Genomic DNA, 12108 nt, shown 5'->3' on the forward strand with positions numbered 1-12108 from the left:
GAAACAGCTGTCTGCAAGCTGAATTATGTGAATCTATAAGACTAATAGGCTAACCAACTGCTGGTTCCACTAAGAAAGGGATAGATGGCAATTTTATCACCTAAACATGCACTGCTGTGTTGATTCTTGTAACTCTGATTGTCTTTCTAGGTCTAGAACAATATTCTAACTTGTAAGCACCCAGTCTGTATGTAAACAGTATAATGTTTATAAAGTGAATACACACCCCTCAAAACCATTATTGGAAGCATTTGTTATATGGGTTCATTGAGTTTGGACCAGTGAGATGTATATTTCCTGGTAATTATTTTGTGTATTCTTTACAAATTTATTTAGAGAAACATCATTATTTCCATCTAAACTATCCCCTATTATATGGCTATAAGTATAAGAGACAGAGGATCGGCAGGACAGCCAGGCGACTTGTATTGTTTAAAATAAAAATGGCAGCCTTCATATACCTCTCACTTTAGGTTCCCTTTGAGAAGCAGAAATATCCCCTGAGCCCAAGAGATGTTTGTATTGGGGTACACACACTTTGTGATGACACCCTGTGCTGTACACAAACCACTCAGATGGAAAGACTGAGTTACATCGTGTTTTCTATCAGCCCTCCTCCACCACCTCTATACACAGTTCAGTGCCAAGCCCTTCCCAGGTCCACGTGTGGGTTGGGGCTGGAGGTCAGAGGTCCAGCAGTTTGTTTGCTATAGATAGGAGGACGAGGGAGGGTGGAGGAAGGTCGAGATAATATTTAATCTCTACAGGGACCTCTGACTGATGATGTGTAATTTCCAGCTGAATAAAGACAATCAATTGACTTCAACAATCTGCACCAAACTGTACCATTGTCATTGTCATGTGTGACTCCGCTACCTCAGGAGATTGCAGTCCACTCTTTTGCTTGTGATTGACAATGACTGCCAACAAATGTTTGTGATGGGCCCTGCAATGGATGGAAAACAAGCTCTGATTAGTAACACACACATCCCTTGCAAAAGACATTGTCATCAATTATCTATCTTTGAAAACTTAGTTCAACCAGATATTATATTTTAGTTACAGTTGTGTTGCGGTGGGCAGGGTAAAAACCCAACTTGTTATACCTCTTGGAGACTAAATATACAGCTAAGAAGGTACATTTTGGAGCCTGGAGGAATCAGATAAGGGGCAAACTAGTAAAATTCCAACACCCGGAGTGCCTGCTATGCAATGCCACACTTTGCATTTCCACAAGCCCCTGACACCTGCAATTCTATAAGGTGCCTTCGGCCACCAAAATGTAGCTAATTTGCCGCTAATCGGGCACCAAAATTTACCTTCTTAGTTGCATAATGCGTTCATTATAAAAGCCGTGATTTGCGACAAAGAAGGTACATTTTGGCACCTGATAGTGGGAGCCGCCGTGTAACCAAATTTCCATTCTTCTTCACAAGTTGTGGCTTTTATAATAGATGCCTATGGTGGCATTGTTTTTTCCATAAGGGCTCCTGCAACCTTTTTTCCTGATTCAGTTCTAGGAACTTGGTGGAGTGACTCTAAAAGAAGGTGATTATTTTTTATTCTCTTCTTGGTGCATTGCAGATGTTCCTGTTTGCTCTTTCTTTCTCCTACTTCACAAAGGCGTACTCAGGGAGTTACATGAAAAGCTCCGTCACCCAGATCGAGAGGCGTTTTGACATCTCCTCCTCCACGGTGGGAATGGTTGATGGAAGTTTTGAATTTGGTAAATACTGGGCCACGTTCATACTCTGTTGATACGCTAGTGTCCTCTGTGTTTAATGGCTCTCCATTCTGCAGGAAATTTATTGGCCATCGCCTTTGTCAGCTACTTTGGGGCAAAGATGCACAGACCACGGATCATCGCCATTGGCTGCATTGTGATGTCACTGGGGAGCTTCCTGACTGCCATGCCGCACTTCTTCATGGGACCGTAGGTGACACCCACCACGTGGCTCTGTGATGTATAATGGAGGTCATTATTTTTTCAGGAGACATAAGAAACATATTTCCACCCTCACAGGTATAAATATGAATCAGCAAGGACTTCAGCATCATTGCTCAACAACGTCACCGAGAGCGTCTCATCATGTATGGCCAACCGAACATTCACTGAGCAATCCAAACTTGGTGAGTGTCTCATAGGAAGTTAAAAAAAACACAACGCGCACACACCCAAAGTTCTCTGCATACTATGAGAGAGGAGGGGGGGGGGGGGGTGATCAGAGAACACCCTATAAAGAGGAAGCATGGAGGGCAACCAACCAGGTGGAGATGAACAAACCAGACTTAACTTGGGTATCTAGAAAGACTGGACATAGTCGCTTTCTTGGAGTAAAGACTGGATGGGTCCCGATGTGGCAAGGACAAGGGGATCCAATCAGAACACCCCTCCTGAGAGGAGGGTGAGTGACAAAATGGGGGAAAGTGGTGCCCAGTATAGGATAAAACGAAGTTAAAAACACATAAAATAAAGAGGCTAGGTGGCTTTTTGAAAAAAAAAAATGTAGCTGTAATTTTACTTTTTGGCCACAAGATGTCCTCGTCGCTTACTTTCTTATGCATAGTATTACTACGCTAAGAGGAAGCACTGCGGATGGTCTTTGGGAATGGAGGCAACTTCTCATAGATAGATGTAGCCATTCACACGGGTACTTAGATCAATGAATGGGAACTGTGTTCCCATTCATTGATCTTCCGCCTAACGAACGGCAGCAGTAACAAGCGCGGGAGCATGCGGGGCGGGGGAGGGGGGGGGCGAGTGGGAGTGCGCAGCAGTAGCTACGTCCCTGTTTACTAAACAGGGACGTAGATACTCGTGCCGAGGAAGGAGAAGGGGTGGCACAGGGGGAACAGAGGAGCACAAAAGGTGGCACAGAGGTACAGGAAGTGGCACAGAGGGAACACAGGGGACACGGGGGAGAAGAGGTGGCACAGAGGCACACATGAGCAGGAGCAGGAAAAAAAAAGGTGGCACAGGGAGAACATTGAGGACACAGTGGGACAAGAGGTGGCACAAAGGTGCACAAGAGGAGGAGCAATGGACAAGAGGTGGCACAGGGGGAACAGAGGGGGACAAGAGACACAGCGGGGGACAAGCTAATTACATTTTGTGGGAAACTGCTGCCAATCTAATTGCATTTTATGGGACACTGTTACCAATATAATTGCATTTTGTGGGAAACCGTTACCAATCTAATTGAATTTTGTGTGAAACTGCTGCCAATCTAATTGCCTTTTGTGGGAACTATTACCAATCTAATTTCATTTTATGGGAAACTGCTGCCAATCTAATTGTATTTTGTAGGAAACTGCTGCCATCTTATGTGTATTCTGTGGGAAGCTGCTGCCAGATTATGTGTATTTTGTTGGAACCTGTTGCCAGATAATGCCTGTGATTTGTGAGGAAACTTGGGGGAAGGGGTGTCTACAAATAATTATCACCCTCAAATACTCTAGGTATGCCACTGCTTAAAATAGAGGGTATTTGTGATTATTTAAGTTGGCATGAGCTCTGAGGTGTCCCATGATGCATCACTGGTGAAAATGCAAATAATCTCTTCTTTTTAACCACCTTGGCAGTAATGACGAGCCCAGCTCGACCATTACTGCCGCAGTGGATTTCTCAGGCCCTACTGGGCCGATCTTATTTTTTTTAAAACACGCAGCTAGCACTTTGCTAACTGCGTGCTATGTACAATCGCTGCCGTTCGCCGCCGATCCGCCTCTACCCAATGCGTAACACGCCGACCCCCCCCCCCCCCCCCCCCCCGAGACTCCTGCGCAGCCTGGCCAATTAGTGCCAGGCAGCGCTGAGGGGTGGATCGGGACTCCCTCTGACGTCACGACGTCAGTGACGTCATCACGATCGTCGCCATGGCGGTAAGCCAAACAGGAAATCCCTTTCTGAATGGGATATCCTGTTTGCTCTGATCGCCAGCGCTAGGCTAGCTACATGACTTAACAAAAAAAAAAAATACCGCTGCGCCGCCACCCTGGCGCAATCAATAGAACGCCAGGGTGGTTAAAGAACAAGTGACACCCATGCTAACCTAGAGATAAAAAACACATATAAGTAGATAAATACTAGTTCTACTTACATAACAGATGTATTGCACTGTCCACGTTATGATTCCTGTGAATGTTATAAAGAAAAACAGAGAATCTGAATGAAACTAATCCTGACATATCCTCCCTCACTTTTTTTTCTCCTCTTGCTAATTGTGTATTCATTACCCGCCCTCCTCCCAGAGTCTTCAGACACTCCCACTGAGGTCTATACTAGGAAGTGCACTGTTTTATGTCATTAGAAGGAGGGGGAAAATAAAGGGAAGAGGAGGAATATATTATAGATAAAAAGATCTCCAGCATGCAACTGTTTTGCCAGCCATTGACAATGACAATTAAAGGCCCAGTGCTCCTAAGGTATGTGATAACTCCAAACCATAACAGGAGAAAATGTTTTAAAAGTTTTGAATGCAGGATTAGCATCTTTATCACTTAATACACTCAGACTAGTTGCTGTTGAAATTTAATTTTTATGGTGACAATCTCACCTTAAGGAAAAATAATTTAGTGCATCCTAAGCTGTAAATGCATATTGGGCTTAAAGAGGAACTCCAGTGAAAATAATGTAATAAAAAAAAAGTGCTTCATATTTACCATAATTATGCATAAATGATTTAGTCAGTGTTTGCCCACTGTAAAATAGTTTTTCTCCCTGATTTACATTTTGACATTTATCACATGGTGACATTTTTGCTGCTGGCAGGTGATGTAGATGCTGCTTGCTTTTTTGCAGCTATAATCAGCTGTAAACAGCTATTTCCCACAATGCAACAAGGTTCACAGACAGGAAACTACCAGGACCATGATCCCCAGAGTTTCTTGTGGGAGGGGTTTCACCACGACAATATCAGCCATACAGAGCTCCCTGATGATCCGTTTGTGGAAAGAAATAGTTTTCTTATGTAAAAGGGGGTATCAGCTACTGATTGTGATGAAGGTCAATTCTTGGTCACAGTTTCTCTTTAAGGGACTGAGAGTTTGATGTGAACAAAGCGGAACCCCACATCTGTTTCTACACGTTTCCTTAACTAAAATACGAGTTAGTGGTGAACAGTGACATCTCCTTACTTACTTCTTGCTTCTTCTTTACTTTATGTTTTCAGAGTGTGCAAAGGATAATAATGACAACTACATGTGGGTTTACGTCCTCATCGGAAACATGCTGCGTGGGATCGGGGAGACGCCCATCACCCCGCTGGGCATTGCATACATTGATGATTTTGCCAGTGCTGGGAATACAGCCCTCTACTTAGGTAACTATGAGCATCTTTAGGTTCACAGCATTGTACCCAATGCACCCATGGCAAGTGCAATATTTACATTCCTTGCCGTTCCACAGAGGCTGACTGGTGTGATGTGCTGATGGCCAAATATATATATATATATATATATATATATATATATATATATATATTTACAAATGTTCTGCCTTGTACCACAAAGAAGGATGCCGTAACAATTTTGCATTCGGAAACCTTTCAGAGATATCAAATATCTCCATAAAGTGTGCCCGAGGCGACGTGACATGATTAGATAAACATGTGTATGTACAGTGCAAAACATTGTAATAACCAGGCCATTTTACTTGTTTTATTTTAAAGAGTTAATTTTTAGGCATGGAAGTGACAGCGCCTGTCATGTTGGTTCCGTTTCGGTAATATAGTAAACATCAATACAAATGTAAATAAAAGACGTAGTATTGTTCCACCCCAATATAGTACTAGACAAATTCCAAAAACAATCACGGGGCTTTTAATGAACAGTTTGTCTTTAATTCTTCTCAATATAAGTTTCTTCAAGATCACAAGACCGGCATGCAGAAATAACGGATTCCAATATCGCACAAAGATTGCCTGACACGTGTTTCACGGTCAACGGCCGCTTCCTCAGAGGCACACTGTATATGTACACATCCAATATGGACAGTCAAGATGTGCCAATCCGTAATCTAGATGAATATAAAGACAGGCGCTCAGCGACGTCAGCCTGGACACACCAGTGAAACACGTGTCAGGCAATCTTTGTGCGATATTGGAATCCGTTATTTCTGTATGCCGGTCTTGTGATCTTGAAGAAACTTATATTGAGGAGAATTAAAGACAAACTGTTCATTAAAAGCCCCGTGATTGTTTTTGGAATTTGTCTAGTAATATAGTAAACATCACCGATAAGCGAATTATAGCATACAAGTTTTCCTGGCAGAATACAGCTTATGAGAGTCTGTGTGTGAGGGTCGGGCAAAGGCGGCGATCCAGCGCTGATAGACGCGTGAAGAGGCAGAACTGCAGCTGAAAGCTCTGCCTCTCACGGAAGTCCTGCCCGGATTGCCCCCCGGGGAGTTTGGGGAGATGTAGTTAGATTACACCCTCGGAGATGCAGCGTTTTAGTTAGGGCTATCATGTTAAAGACATTTTTGAAATAAAAAGATGATTTTTATGAGACTTCAGAGTCTCAGTAAGTTAGAAAAAGAGAGAACACCAAGAGCCCAATATAGTGTAGTATGTACTGGTAATGAATAATTGGAAGAGTAATAATATTAATTTAATACTCACAAACCAGGGTTACCAAGTAGGCAACCACTGTCAAAGCAGGTGGGGAGATTGTCCTGACCCCACTCAGGATTAAAAAGTCGCTCTCTGTAGTAGAAGGAGGAAGGGTACAACCCTCCACCAAGGTGGACTTGATGTAGATAATAGGATAACAGAGGCGCCAACAGGATAAAAAAACACTAAAAGAACTTAAAAACCCATCTTGGTAATAGAGGAGGCAGTGGTGAACTCACCCCCTCCAATCAGAACACACGACTGTGGATTTTCAGTCAAAACAATTTTATTGGATACTCCAAATAAAGTGCAACGCATTTCACGGGATACAAACCCGCTTCATCAGGCAATAACAGATAGGAGTAAACAGCATCTGCCAGTATCATCAACACTGAGCACCTCTGAGTCCACCACTGCCTCCTCTATTACCAAGATGGGTTTTTAAGTTCTTTTAGTGTTTTTTTATCCTGTTGGCGCCTCTGTTATCCTATTATCCTCAGTAAGTTAGAAGATGAATAAAGCAGTTATAAATAAAATGCAAAGTCAGCTCTCGGGGCAAAAAAATGTTTACTTTGGGAAAGTATAATTTCTAAATGAATAATAATACTTCTGCAGAAAAGCAAATATGATAACCGTATGGCATATAAACAGTAGGAAAACATGTTTTTATTGAATATTATGACAGGGTTTTATACCACTTTAATGACAGTGTGTTTGTTTAGACTAAAATTATTCTTTAAGCACGGTTCCCATTGACTTTAAGAAAACATTTAGATCATTGTTTAGTCATTAACTTGTAAATATTTTTATTTATTCATTTAATAACTTTTATTATTTGAGGCTACACATAGGGATGGTTGGAAATGCCCATTTCTGAATCTGCAAAATTCCTACTTCCGCCAATGCCGGTTACTGATTCTGCAGATTTCGTATTCCGAGGTGTCTTTTTTTGTAATATTTTTGCATTTTCTGATTGGCCAAATACTTCCAAGTTGACTCTGCATTCTCTGATTGATCCAATGCTTCCGAGTTCTGTAGTTGGGCTAAAATTACAGAGTTTCCATGGAAATCCAATTTCTGTTTTCTGATTTCCGATCGAAAATGCCATTTGCGTATGAGCATCCCTAGCTAGGCACTGCCTGTCAAAGAAAAAGGTCACGTTCTATATGTCACTGGACCATCTTTAGGTTTGATCACAGCACGCATTCACTGTGGCAAAGTTTTGATGAGCGTCTGCAATGTCCCAACATTTACTTCCATCCAGAGATGCATTAATTTTTCACCAACATCTTGTAGAGATGATGGGAGAGTTGGACTGCTGTGCAAATTTTTCACCAGCACTTTCCAAAGAATATCAATGGGGTTAAGGTCTGGACTCTGTAGTGGCCAATCCATGTGTGAAAATGATGCCCCCTAAACCACTCCTTCCCTATTTGAGCCTGATGAATGCTGGCATTGTCATCTTGGAATATGCCCATGCCATAAGGAAAAAAAAATATTTTACAAGTACAATTCTGCCTATCACAATGAAATGTTGACTTTGTATTTGGCTATGAGAGTCATCTAGAAAATAGCAGGACTTCCCCATGTGATTGTGATATTTTCCTTGGCACTACTTGCTTCACTTTGCCAGCAGTAAATAGCTCTTCTTTTATTTTAGTGTGCAGGGGTTTATAAGTACAAGTGCATTATATAGCAGTGTGGAAAGTCATCAGTGCCATGTCTTCCTCTCCCTGCAGCTTGTCTTCATGCTGTGGGCATGTTTGGACCAATGGTGGGATTCATGATGAGCTCTTATTTTGCAAAGCTCTACGTTGATGTTGGATTTGTGAATACGGGTGAGTTTATGGAGTCTAACTAACACCAAAATTACATTTCTTACCAGTTTCAGTGACTATGGGTATGATGAAGGAAGGAAAAATAGGAGGAGGATAAAACAAAGAAACCACAAAGAAAAAAGAATAAATTTACACTTGTAGGAGACCAAAGAGCAAGGCATATACCCCAAACAACAGGAGACTATAACAAGTAATAATTTTAAAATATCATAATTTTATTTATCAAAAAAGACATACACACATAAGACTAAATATAAAAGGGGGGGGGGGGGAGGGACTGATGTTGGTTGATGAGGCCACCAACCTCACACTCATACACCTTCCTCAATCATACAACCTCCTAATAATCGCCACAACTTGGGGAATTTGCAAAAAAAGGGGGGGGGGGGGGTTTGAAAGGTTGCCGGAAACCCAGAGACAAAGTTCCATTGGAGTCCCAACAGGGACCATATAAGTTCCTACAGCAGCCAATATTCCATCCCAGAATTGGGATGCAGCCCGTATAGTTCCATAAGTACTTGAAAGCAGGTAGCAAAGCGATGCACAGTGCAGTAAAGCAGTGAATTAGATGCAGTGAAGCCACAGGAACAAGCTGCCGCCGCTGGTGACGCCGCGGTTGCAAGTGACACAGGTCTCAGAGTAGCAAAGCAAACTTGGATTAAAGTCACAAAGGACCTGCAGAGCAACATAGTGACATAGTCCAGCCAAAATTTAGCTAGGAGCAGCAGACACTGCATGCAGCATAAGCAACAAAGAAAAAAGATCTTTCTTATGCTGGGTACACACATTGGATTTTTTGGTCGATTTCCGGTCCGATTGATTTCCGATTCGATTCCGATATTTTTTCTTATCTATTTCCATTCACTTATATGAGATATATACAATATAAGATCGGACATGTCGGAAATTATCTAACGAACCATCAATCTAACACAAAATTGTATGGTGTGTGTGCCTAGCATCAAACTTGAAGAACAACTGAAGTGAGAAGTATATGGAGGCTGCCATACTTATTTACTTTTAGGCAATATCAGTTGCCTTGGAGCCCTGCTGATTTGTTTGGCTGCCTTGGTGTCTTAATCACACCAGAAACAAGCACGTAGCTAATCTTGCCAAATCTGACAATAATGTCAGAGACAGAGGATCAGCAGGACAGCCAGGCAACTGGTATTTCTTAAAAGGAAAGAAATATGGCAGCCTCCATATCCCTCTCGCTTCAGTTGTCCTTTAAAGCAATTCTGAAGGGTTACATTTTAAAGGATACCTTAGCCCAGAGTTCCCCAACCCTGTCCTCAAGGCCCACCAACAGTACATGTTTTGCAGAAAACCACAAACATGCTCAGGTGAGGTAATTAGTGTCTCAGCAGAGCTAATTAACTACCTCTCTGGATTTCTACAAAACATGCACTGTTGGTGGGCCTTGAGGACAGGGTTGGGGAACACTGCCTTAGCCCATATGTAAAAGCAGTAGAGTGTTGTACCGTGTTAGCCATCATAAAGTCCAACGAAGGCTTTTTATAAGCCGAAAGCTCACGGTTTATTCATCTCTAAGTTAGCCAATAAATGGTATCATCCTGATCCAAAACTCCTTGCTTTTAGCCCATAGGAAAATGTAAAAATGGGGGAAGCAGGCATGTCTAGTAGGCTCTCCTCATGCCCACCGTTCCCCCCGTTCTCCTCCATCGCCCTCTGTTATTTAATTTCCCCCCAAAGCTACTTCCGGGTCGGGAGGGTTGGTGAACTCTTCACAGGCACTGCCTGGCGGCGAGTGAGTGTGACGCATGAGTGCGCATGCGCAAAGTGCTCCCGGCCGCAGGTTCGTGATCAAGGAAGTGTATTGGCAGGCAGCTCCTGCGAAGTGTTTACCCACCCTCCAGACCCGGAAGTAGCTTTGGGTTGAGCTTCAATGATAACGGAGGGCGAAGGAGGAGAACGAGGGGAAGGGTGGGCATGAGGAGAGACTACCACACATGCCTGCTCCCCTCATTTTTACATTTTATATATGGGATAAGGTATCCTTTAAAGGGTTAAAAATTCCATAATGTGAAGAGGTTAAACTACTCTCTATTAGAGTTCCATTAATAATCCACATTTTAGTGACCCATATCACAGTGGTGACCCCACCTCTTACTTTATTTCAACGCTGCCTTTTATCACATAGGAGATAGAGATATAATTTTCTCACCCCCAATTATCTAAACTAGCACCTACTCTGGAGACTTCTCTCACCGGAAGGAACAATGCCAGGTGACCCCTACATGGTCCTCAAGGAACCCTGAGGATCCACAGAACCTTGCTGGGGAAAGCCTGCTGCTCTACCCAGACTAACATTAGATGGCGTGTGTAGATTACAGAAGTTCAGATTTAGTAATTCAACCTCTGCCATCATTAGAAATTTTTTTTCCTGAGCATTTCTGTGCCCCACATAGAATGTTAAGCCAAAGACCAAGCATTTCGCTCTTCCAGATACGATCACCATCACTCCACGGGACACTCGCTGGGTTGGAGCTTGGTGGATGGGCTTCCTATTGGCCGGGATGCTCAACCTGTTGGCGGCAATTCCCTTCTGGTTCCTGCCTAAGAGTTTGGAGAAACAGGATGAGGTGATCGCCCCAGGCATGCTGATCTTCAAGAACAAGGAAGAGTTGGAACCTCAGAAAAAGGCAACAGTGAAAGGTGAGACCCAACCAATCAAAAGAAGGAATTAATTCTACAGATGTGTATCTAAGTTGAAAAAAAAAGAAAGAAAATAACTACACCGAATCTTTCAGATTACCCCCCCCCCCCCCCCAAGGGTCCTTTTACACTGTGCCCATTGCAATGATATTCCTATGTTGCTTTCACATTGAGTGTGGTGCGGCAGATGGGTCCAACCGATGCGTTAACCAGGCACCTAGTGCATTTACAGTGGCAGTGAACCTTTCATTATACTTTATGTTCTACTTCAGCACTGCTGCATTGCAGTGGTATCACAATGCAACTTGGATAGTGGGAAAGGACCCTTATAGGGTCTATTTATAAAGTAAGGATGGCAGATTTGCCCAATTTTGAACCCTGAGTCATCAAATCTTCTGTTAGGAAATTTGCAGTAGTACACTGCTAGGTGGCGCCAAATTCTGATAAAATGATTTAAAGGTTAAAAACAGTTTTAACCACCTTAGCGGTATGGACGAGCTCAGCTCGTCCATTACCGCCAGAGGGTGCCGCTCAGGCCCTGCTGGGCCGATTTTGACCAAATAAAGAGCAGCACACGCAGCCGGCACTTTGCCAACCGCGTGTGCTGCCCGATCGCCGCCGCTCTGCGGCGATCCGCCGCGAGCAGCGGCGAAAGAGGGTCCTCCCAGCCGCCTGAGCCCTGCGCAGCCGGAACAAATAGTTCCGGCCAGCGCTAAGGGCTGGATCGGAGGCGGCAGACTTCAGGACGTCGGCTGACATCCATGACGTCACTCCGCTCGTCGCCATGGCGACGAAGTAAACAAAACACGGAAGGCCGCTCATTGCGGCCTTCCGTGTTACTTTTGGCCGCCGGAGGCGATCAGAAGAACGCCTCCGGAGCGCCATCTAGTGGGCTTTCATGCAGCCAACTTTCAGTTGGCTGCATGAAATAGTTTTTTTTTTATTTAAAAAAAACCCTCATGCAGCTGCCCTGGCGATCTTAA

The 12108-nt window shown here is 43.4% G+C and overlaps 1 protein-coding gene and 1 long non-coding RNA gene across 3 annotated transcripts in view; one reads left to right on the forward strand and one right to left on the reverse strand.

Moving 5' to 3' along the window:
• The window catches only part of LOC137564305 (solute carrier organic anion transporter family member 1B3-like), a 74219-nt gene that overhangs the window by 16877 nt on the left and 45234 nt on the right, over positions 1-12108 (forward strand). Inside the window, exons 3-8 of the mRNA XM_068278033.1 lie at positions 1585-1726; positions 1801-1933; positions 2024-2130; positions 5172-5321; positions 8351-8449; positions 10916-11125. Of these exons, the coding sequence (XP_068134134.1) occupies positions 1585-1726; positions 1801-1933; positions 2024-2130; positions 5172-5321; positions 8351-8449; positions 10916-11125 (841 nt within the window). The remainder of the gene's footprint in view (positions 1-1584; positions 1727-1800; positions 1934-2023; positions 2131-5171; positions 5322-8350; positions 8450-10915; positions 11126-12108) is intronic.
• The window catches only part of LOC137564308 (uncharacterized), a 205368-nt gene that overhangs the window by 2246 nt on the left and 191014 nt on the right, over positions 1-12108 (reverse strand). Inside the window, exon 5 of one of the 2 annotated variants that reach the window (XR_011030571.1) lies at positions 847-946. This is a non-coding gene — a long non-coding RNA (uncharacterized lncRNA). The remainder of the gene's footprint in view (positions 1-846; positions 947-12108) is intronic. The other variant, XR_011030570.1, reaches the window with a different exon arrangement.

The sequence above is a fragment of the Hyperolius riggenbachi genome, chromosome 3, assembly GCF_040937935.1.
Source record: "Hyperolius riggenbachi isolate aHypRig1 chromosome 3, aHypRig1.pri, whole genome shotgun sequence".
In the NCBI taxonomy this organism is placed as follows: Eukaryota; Metazoa; Chordata; class Amphibia; order Anura; family Hyperoliidae; genus Hyperolius; species Hyperolius riggenbachi.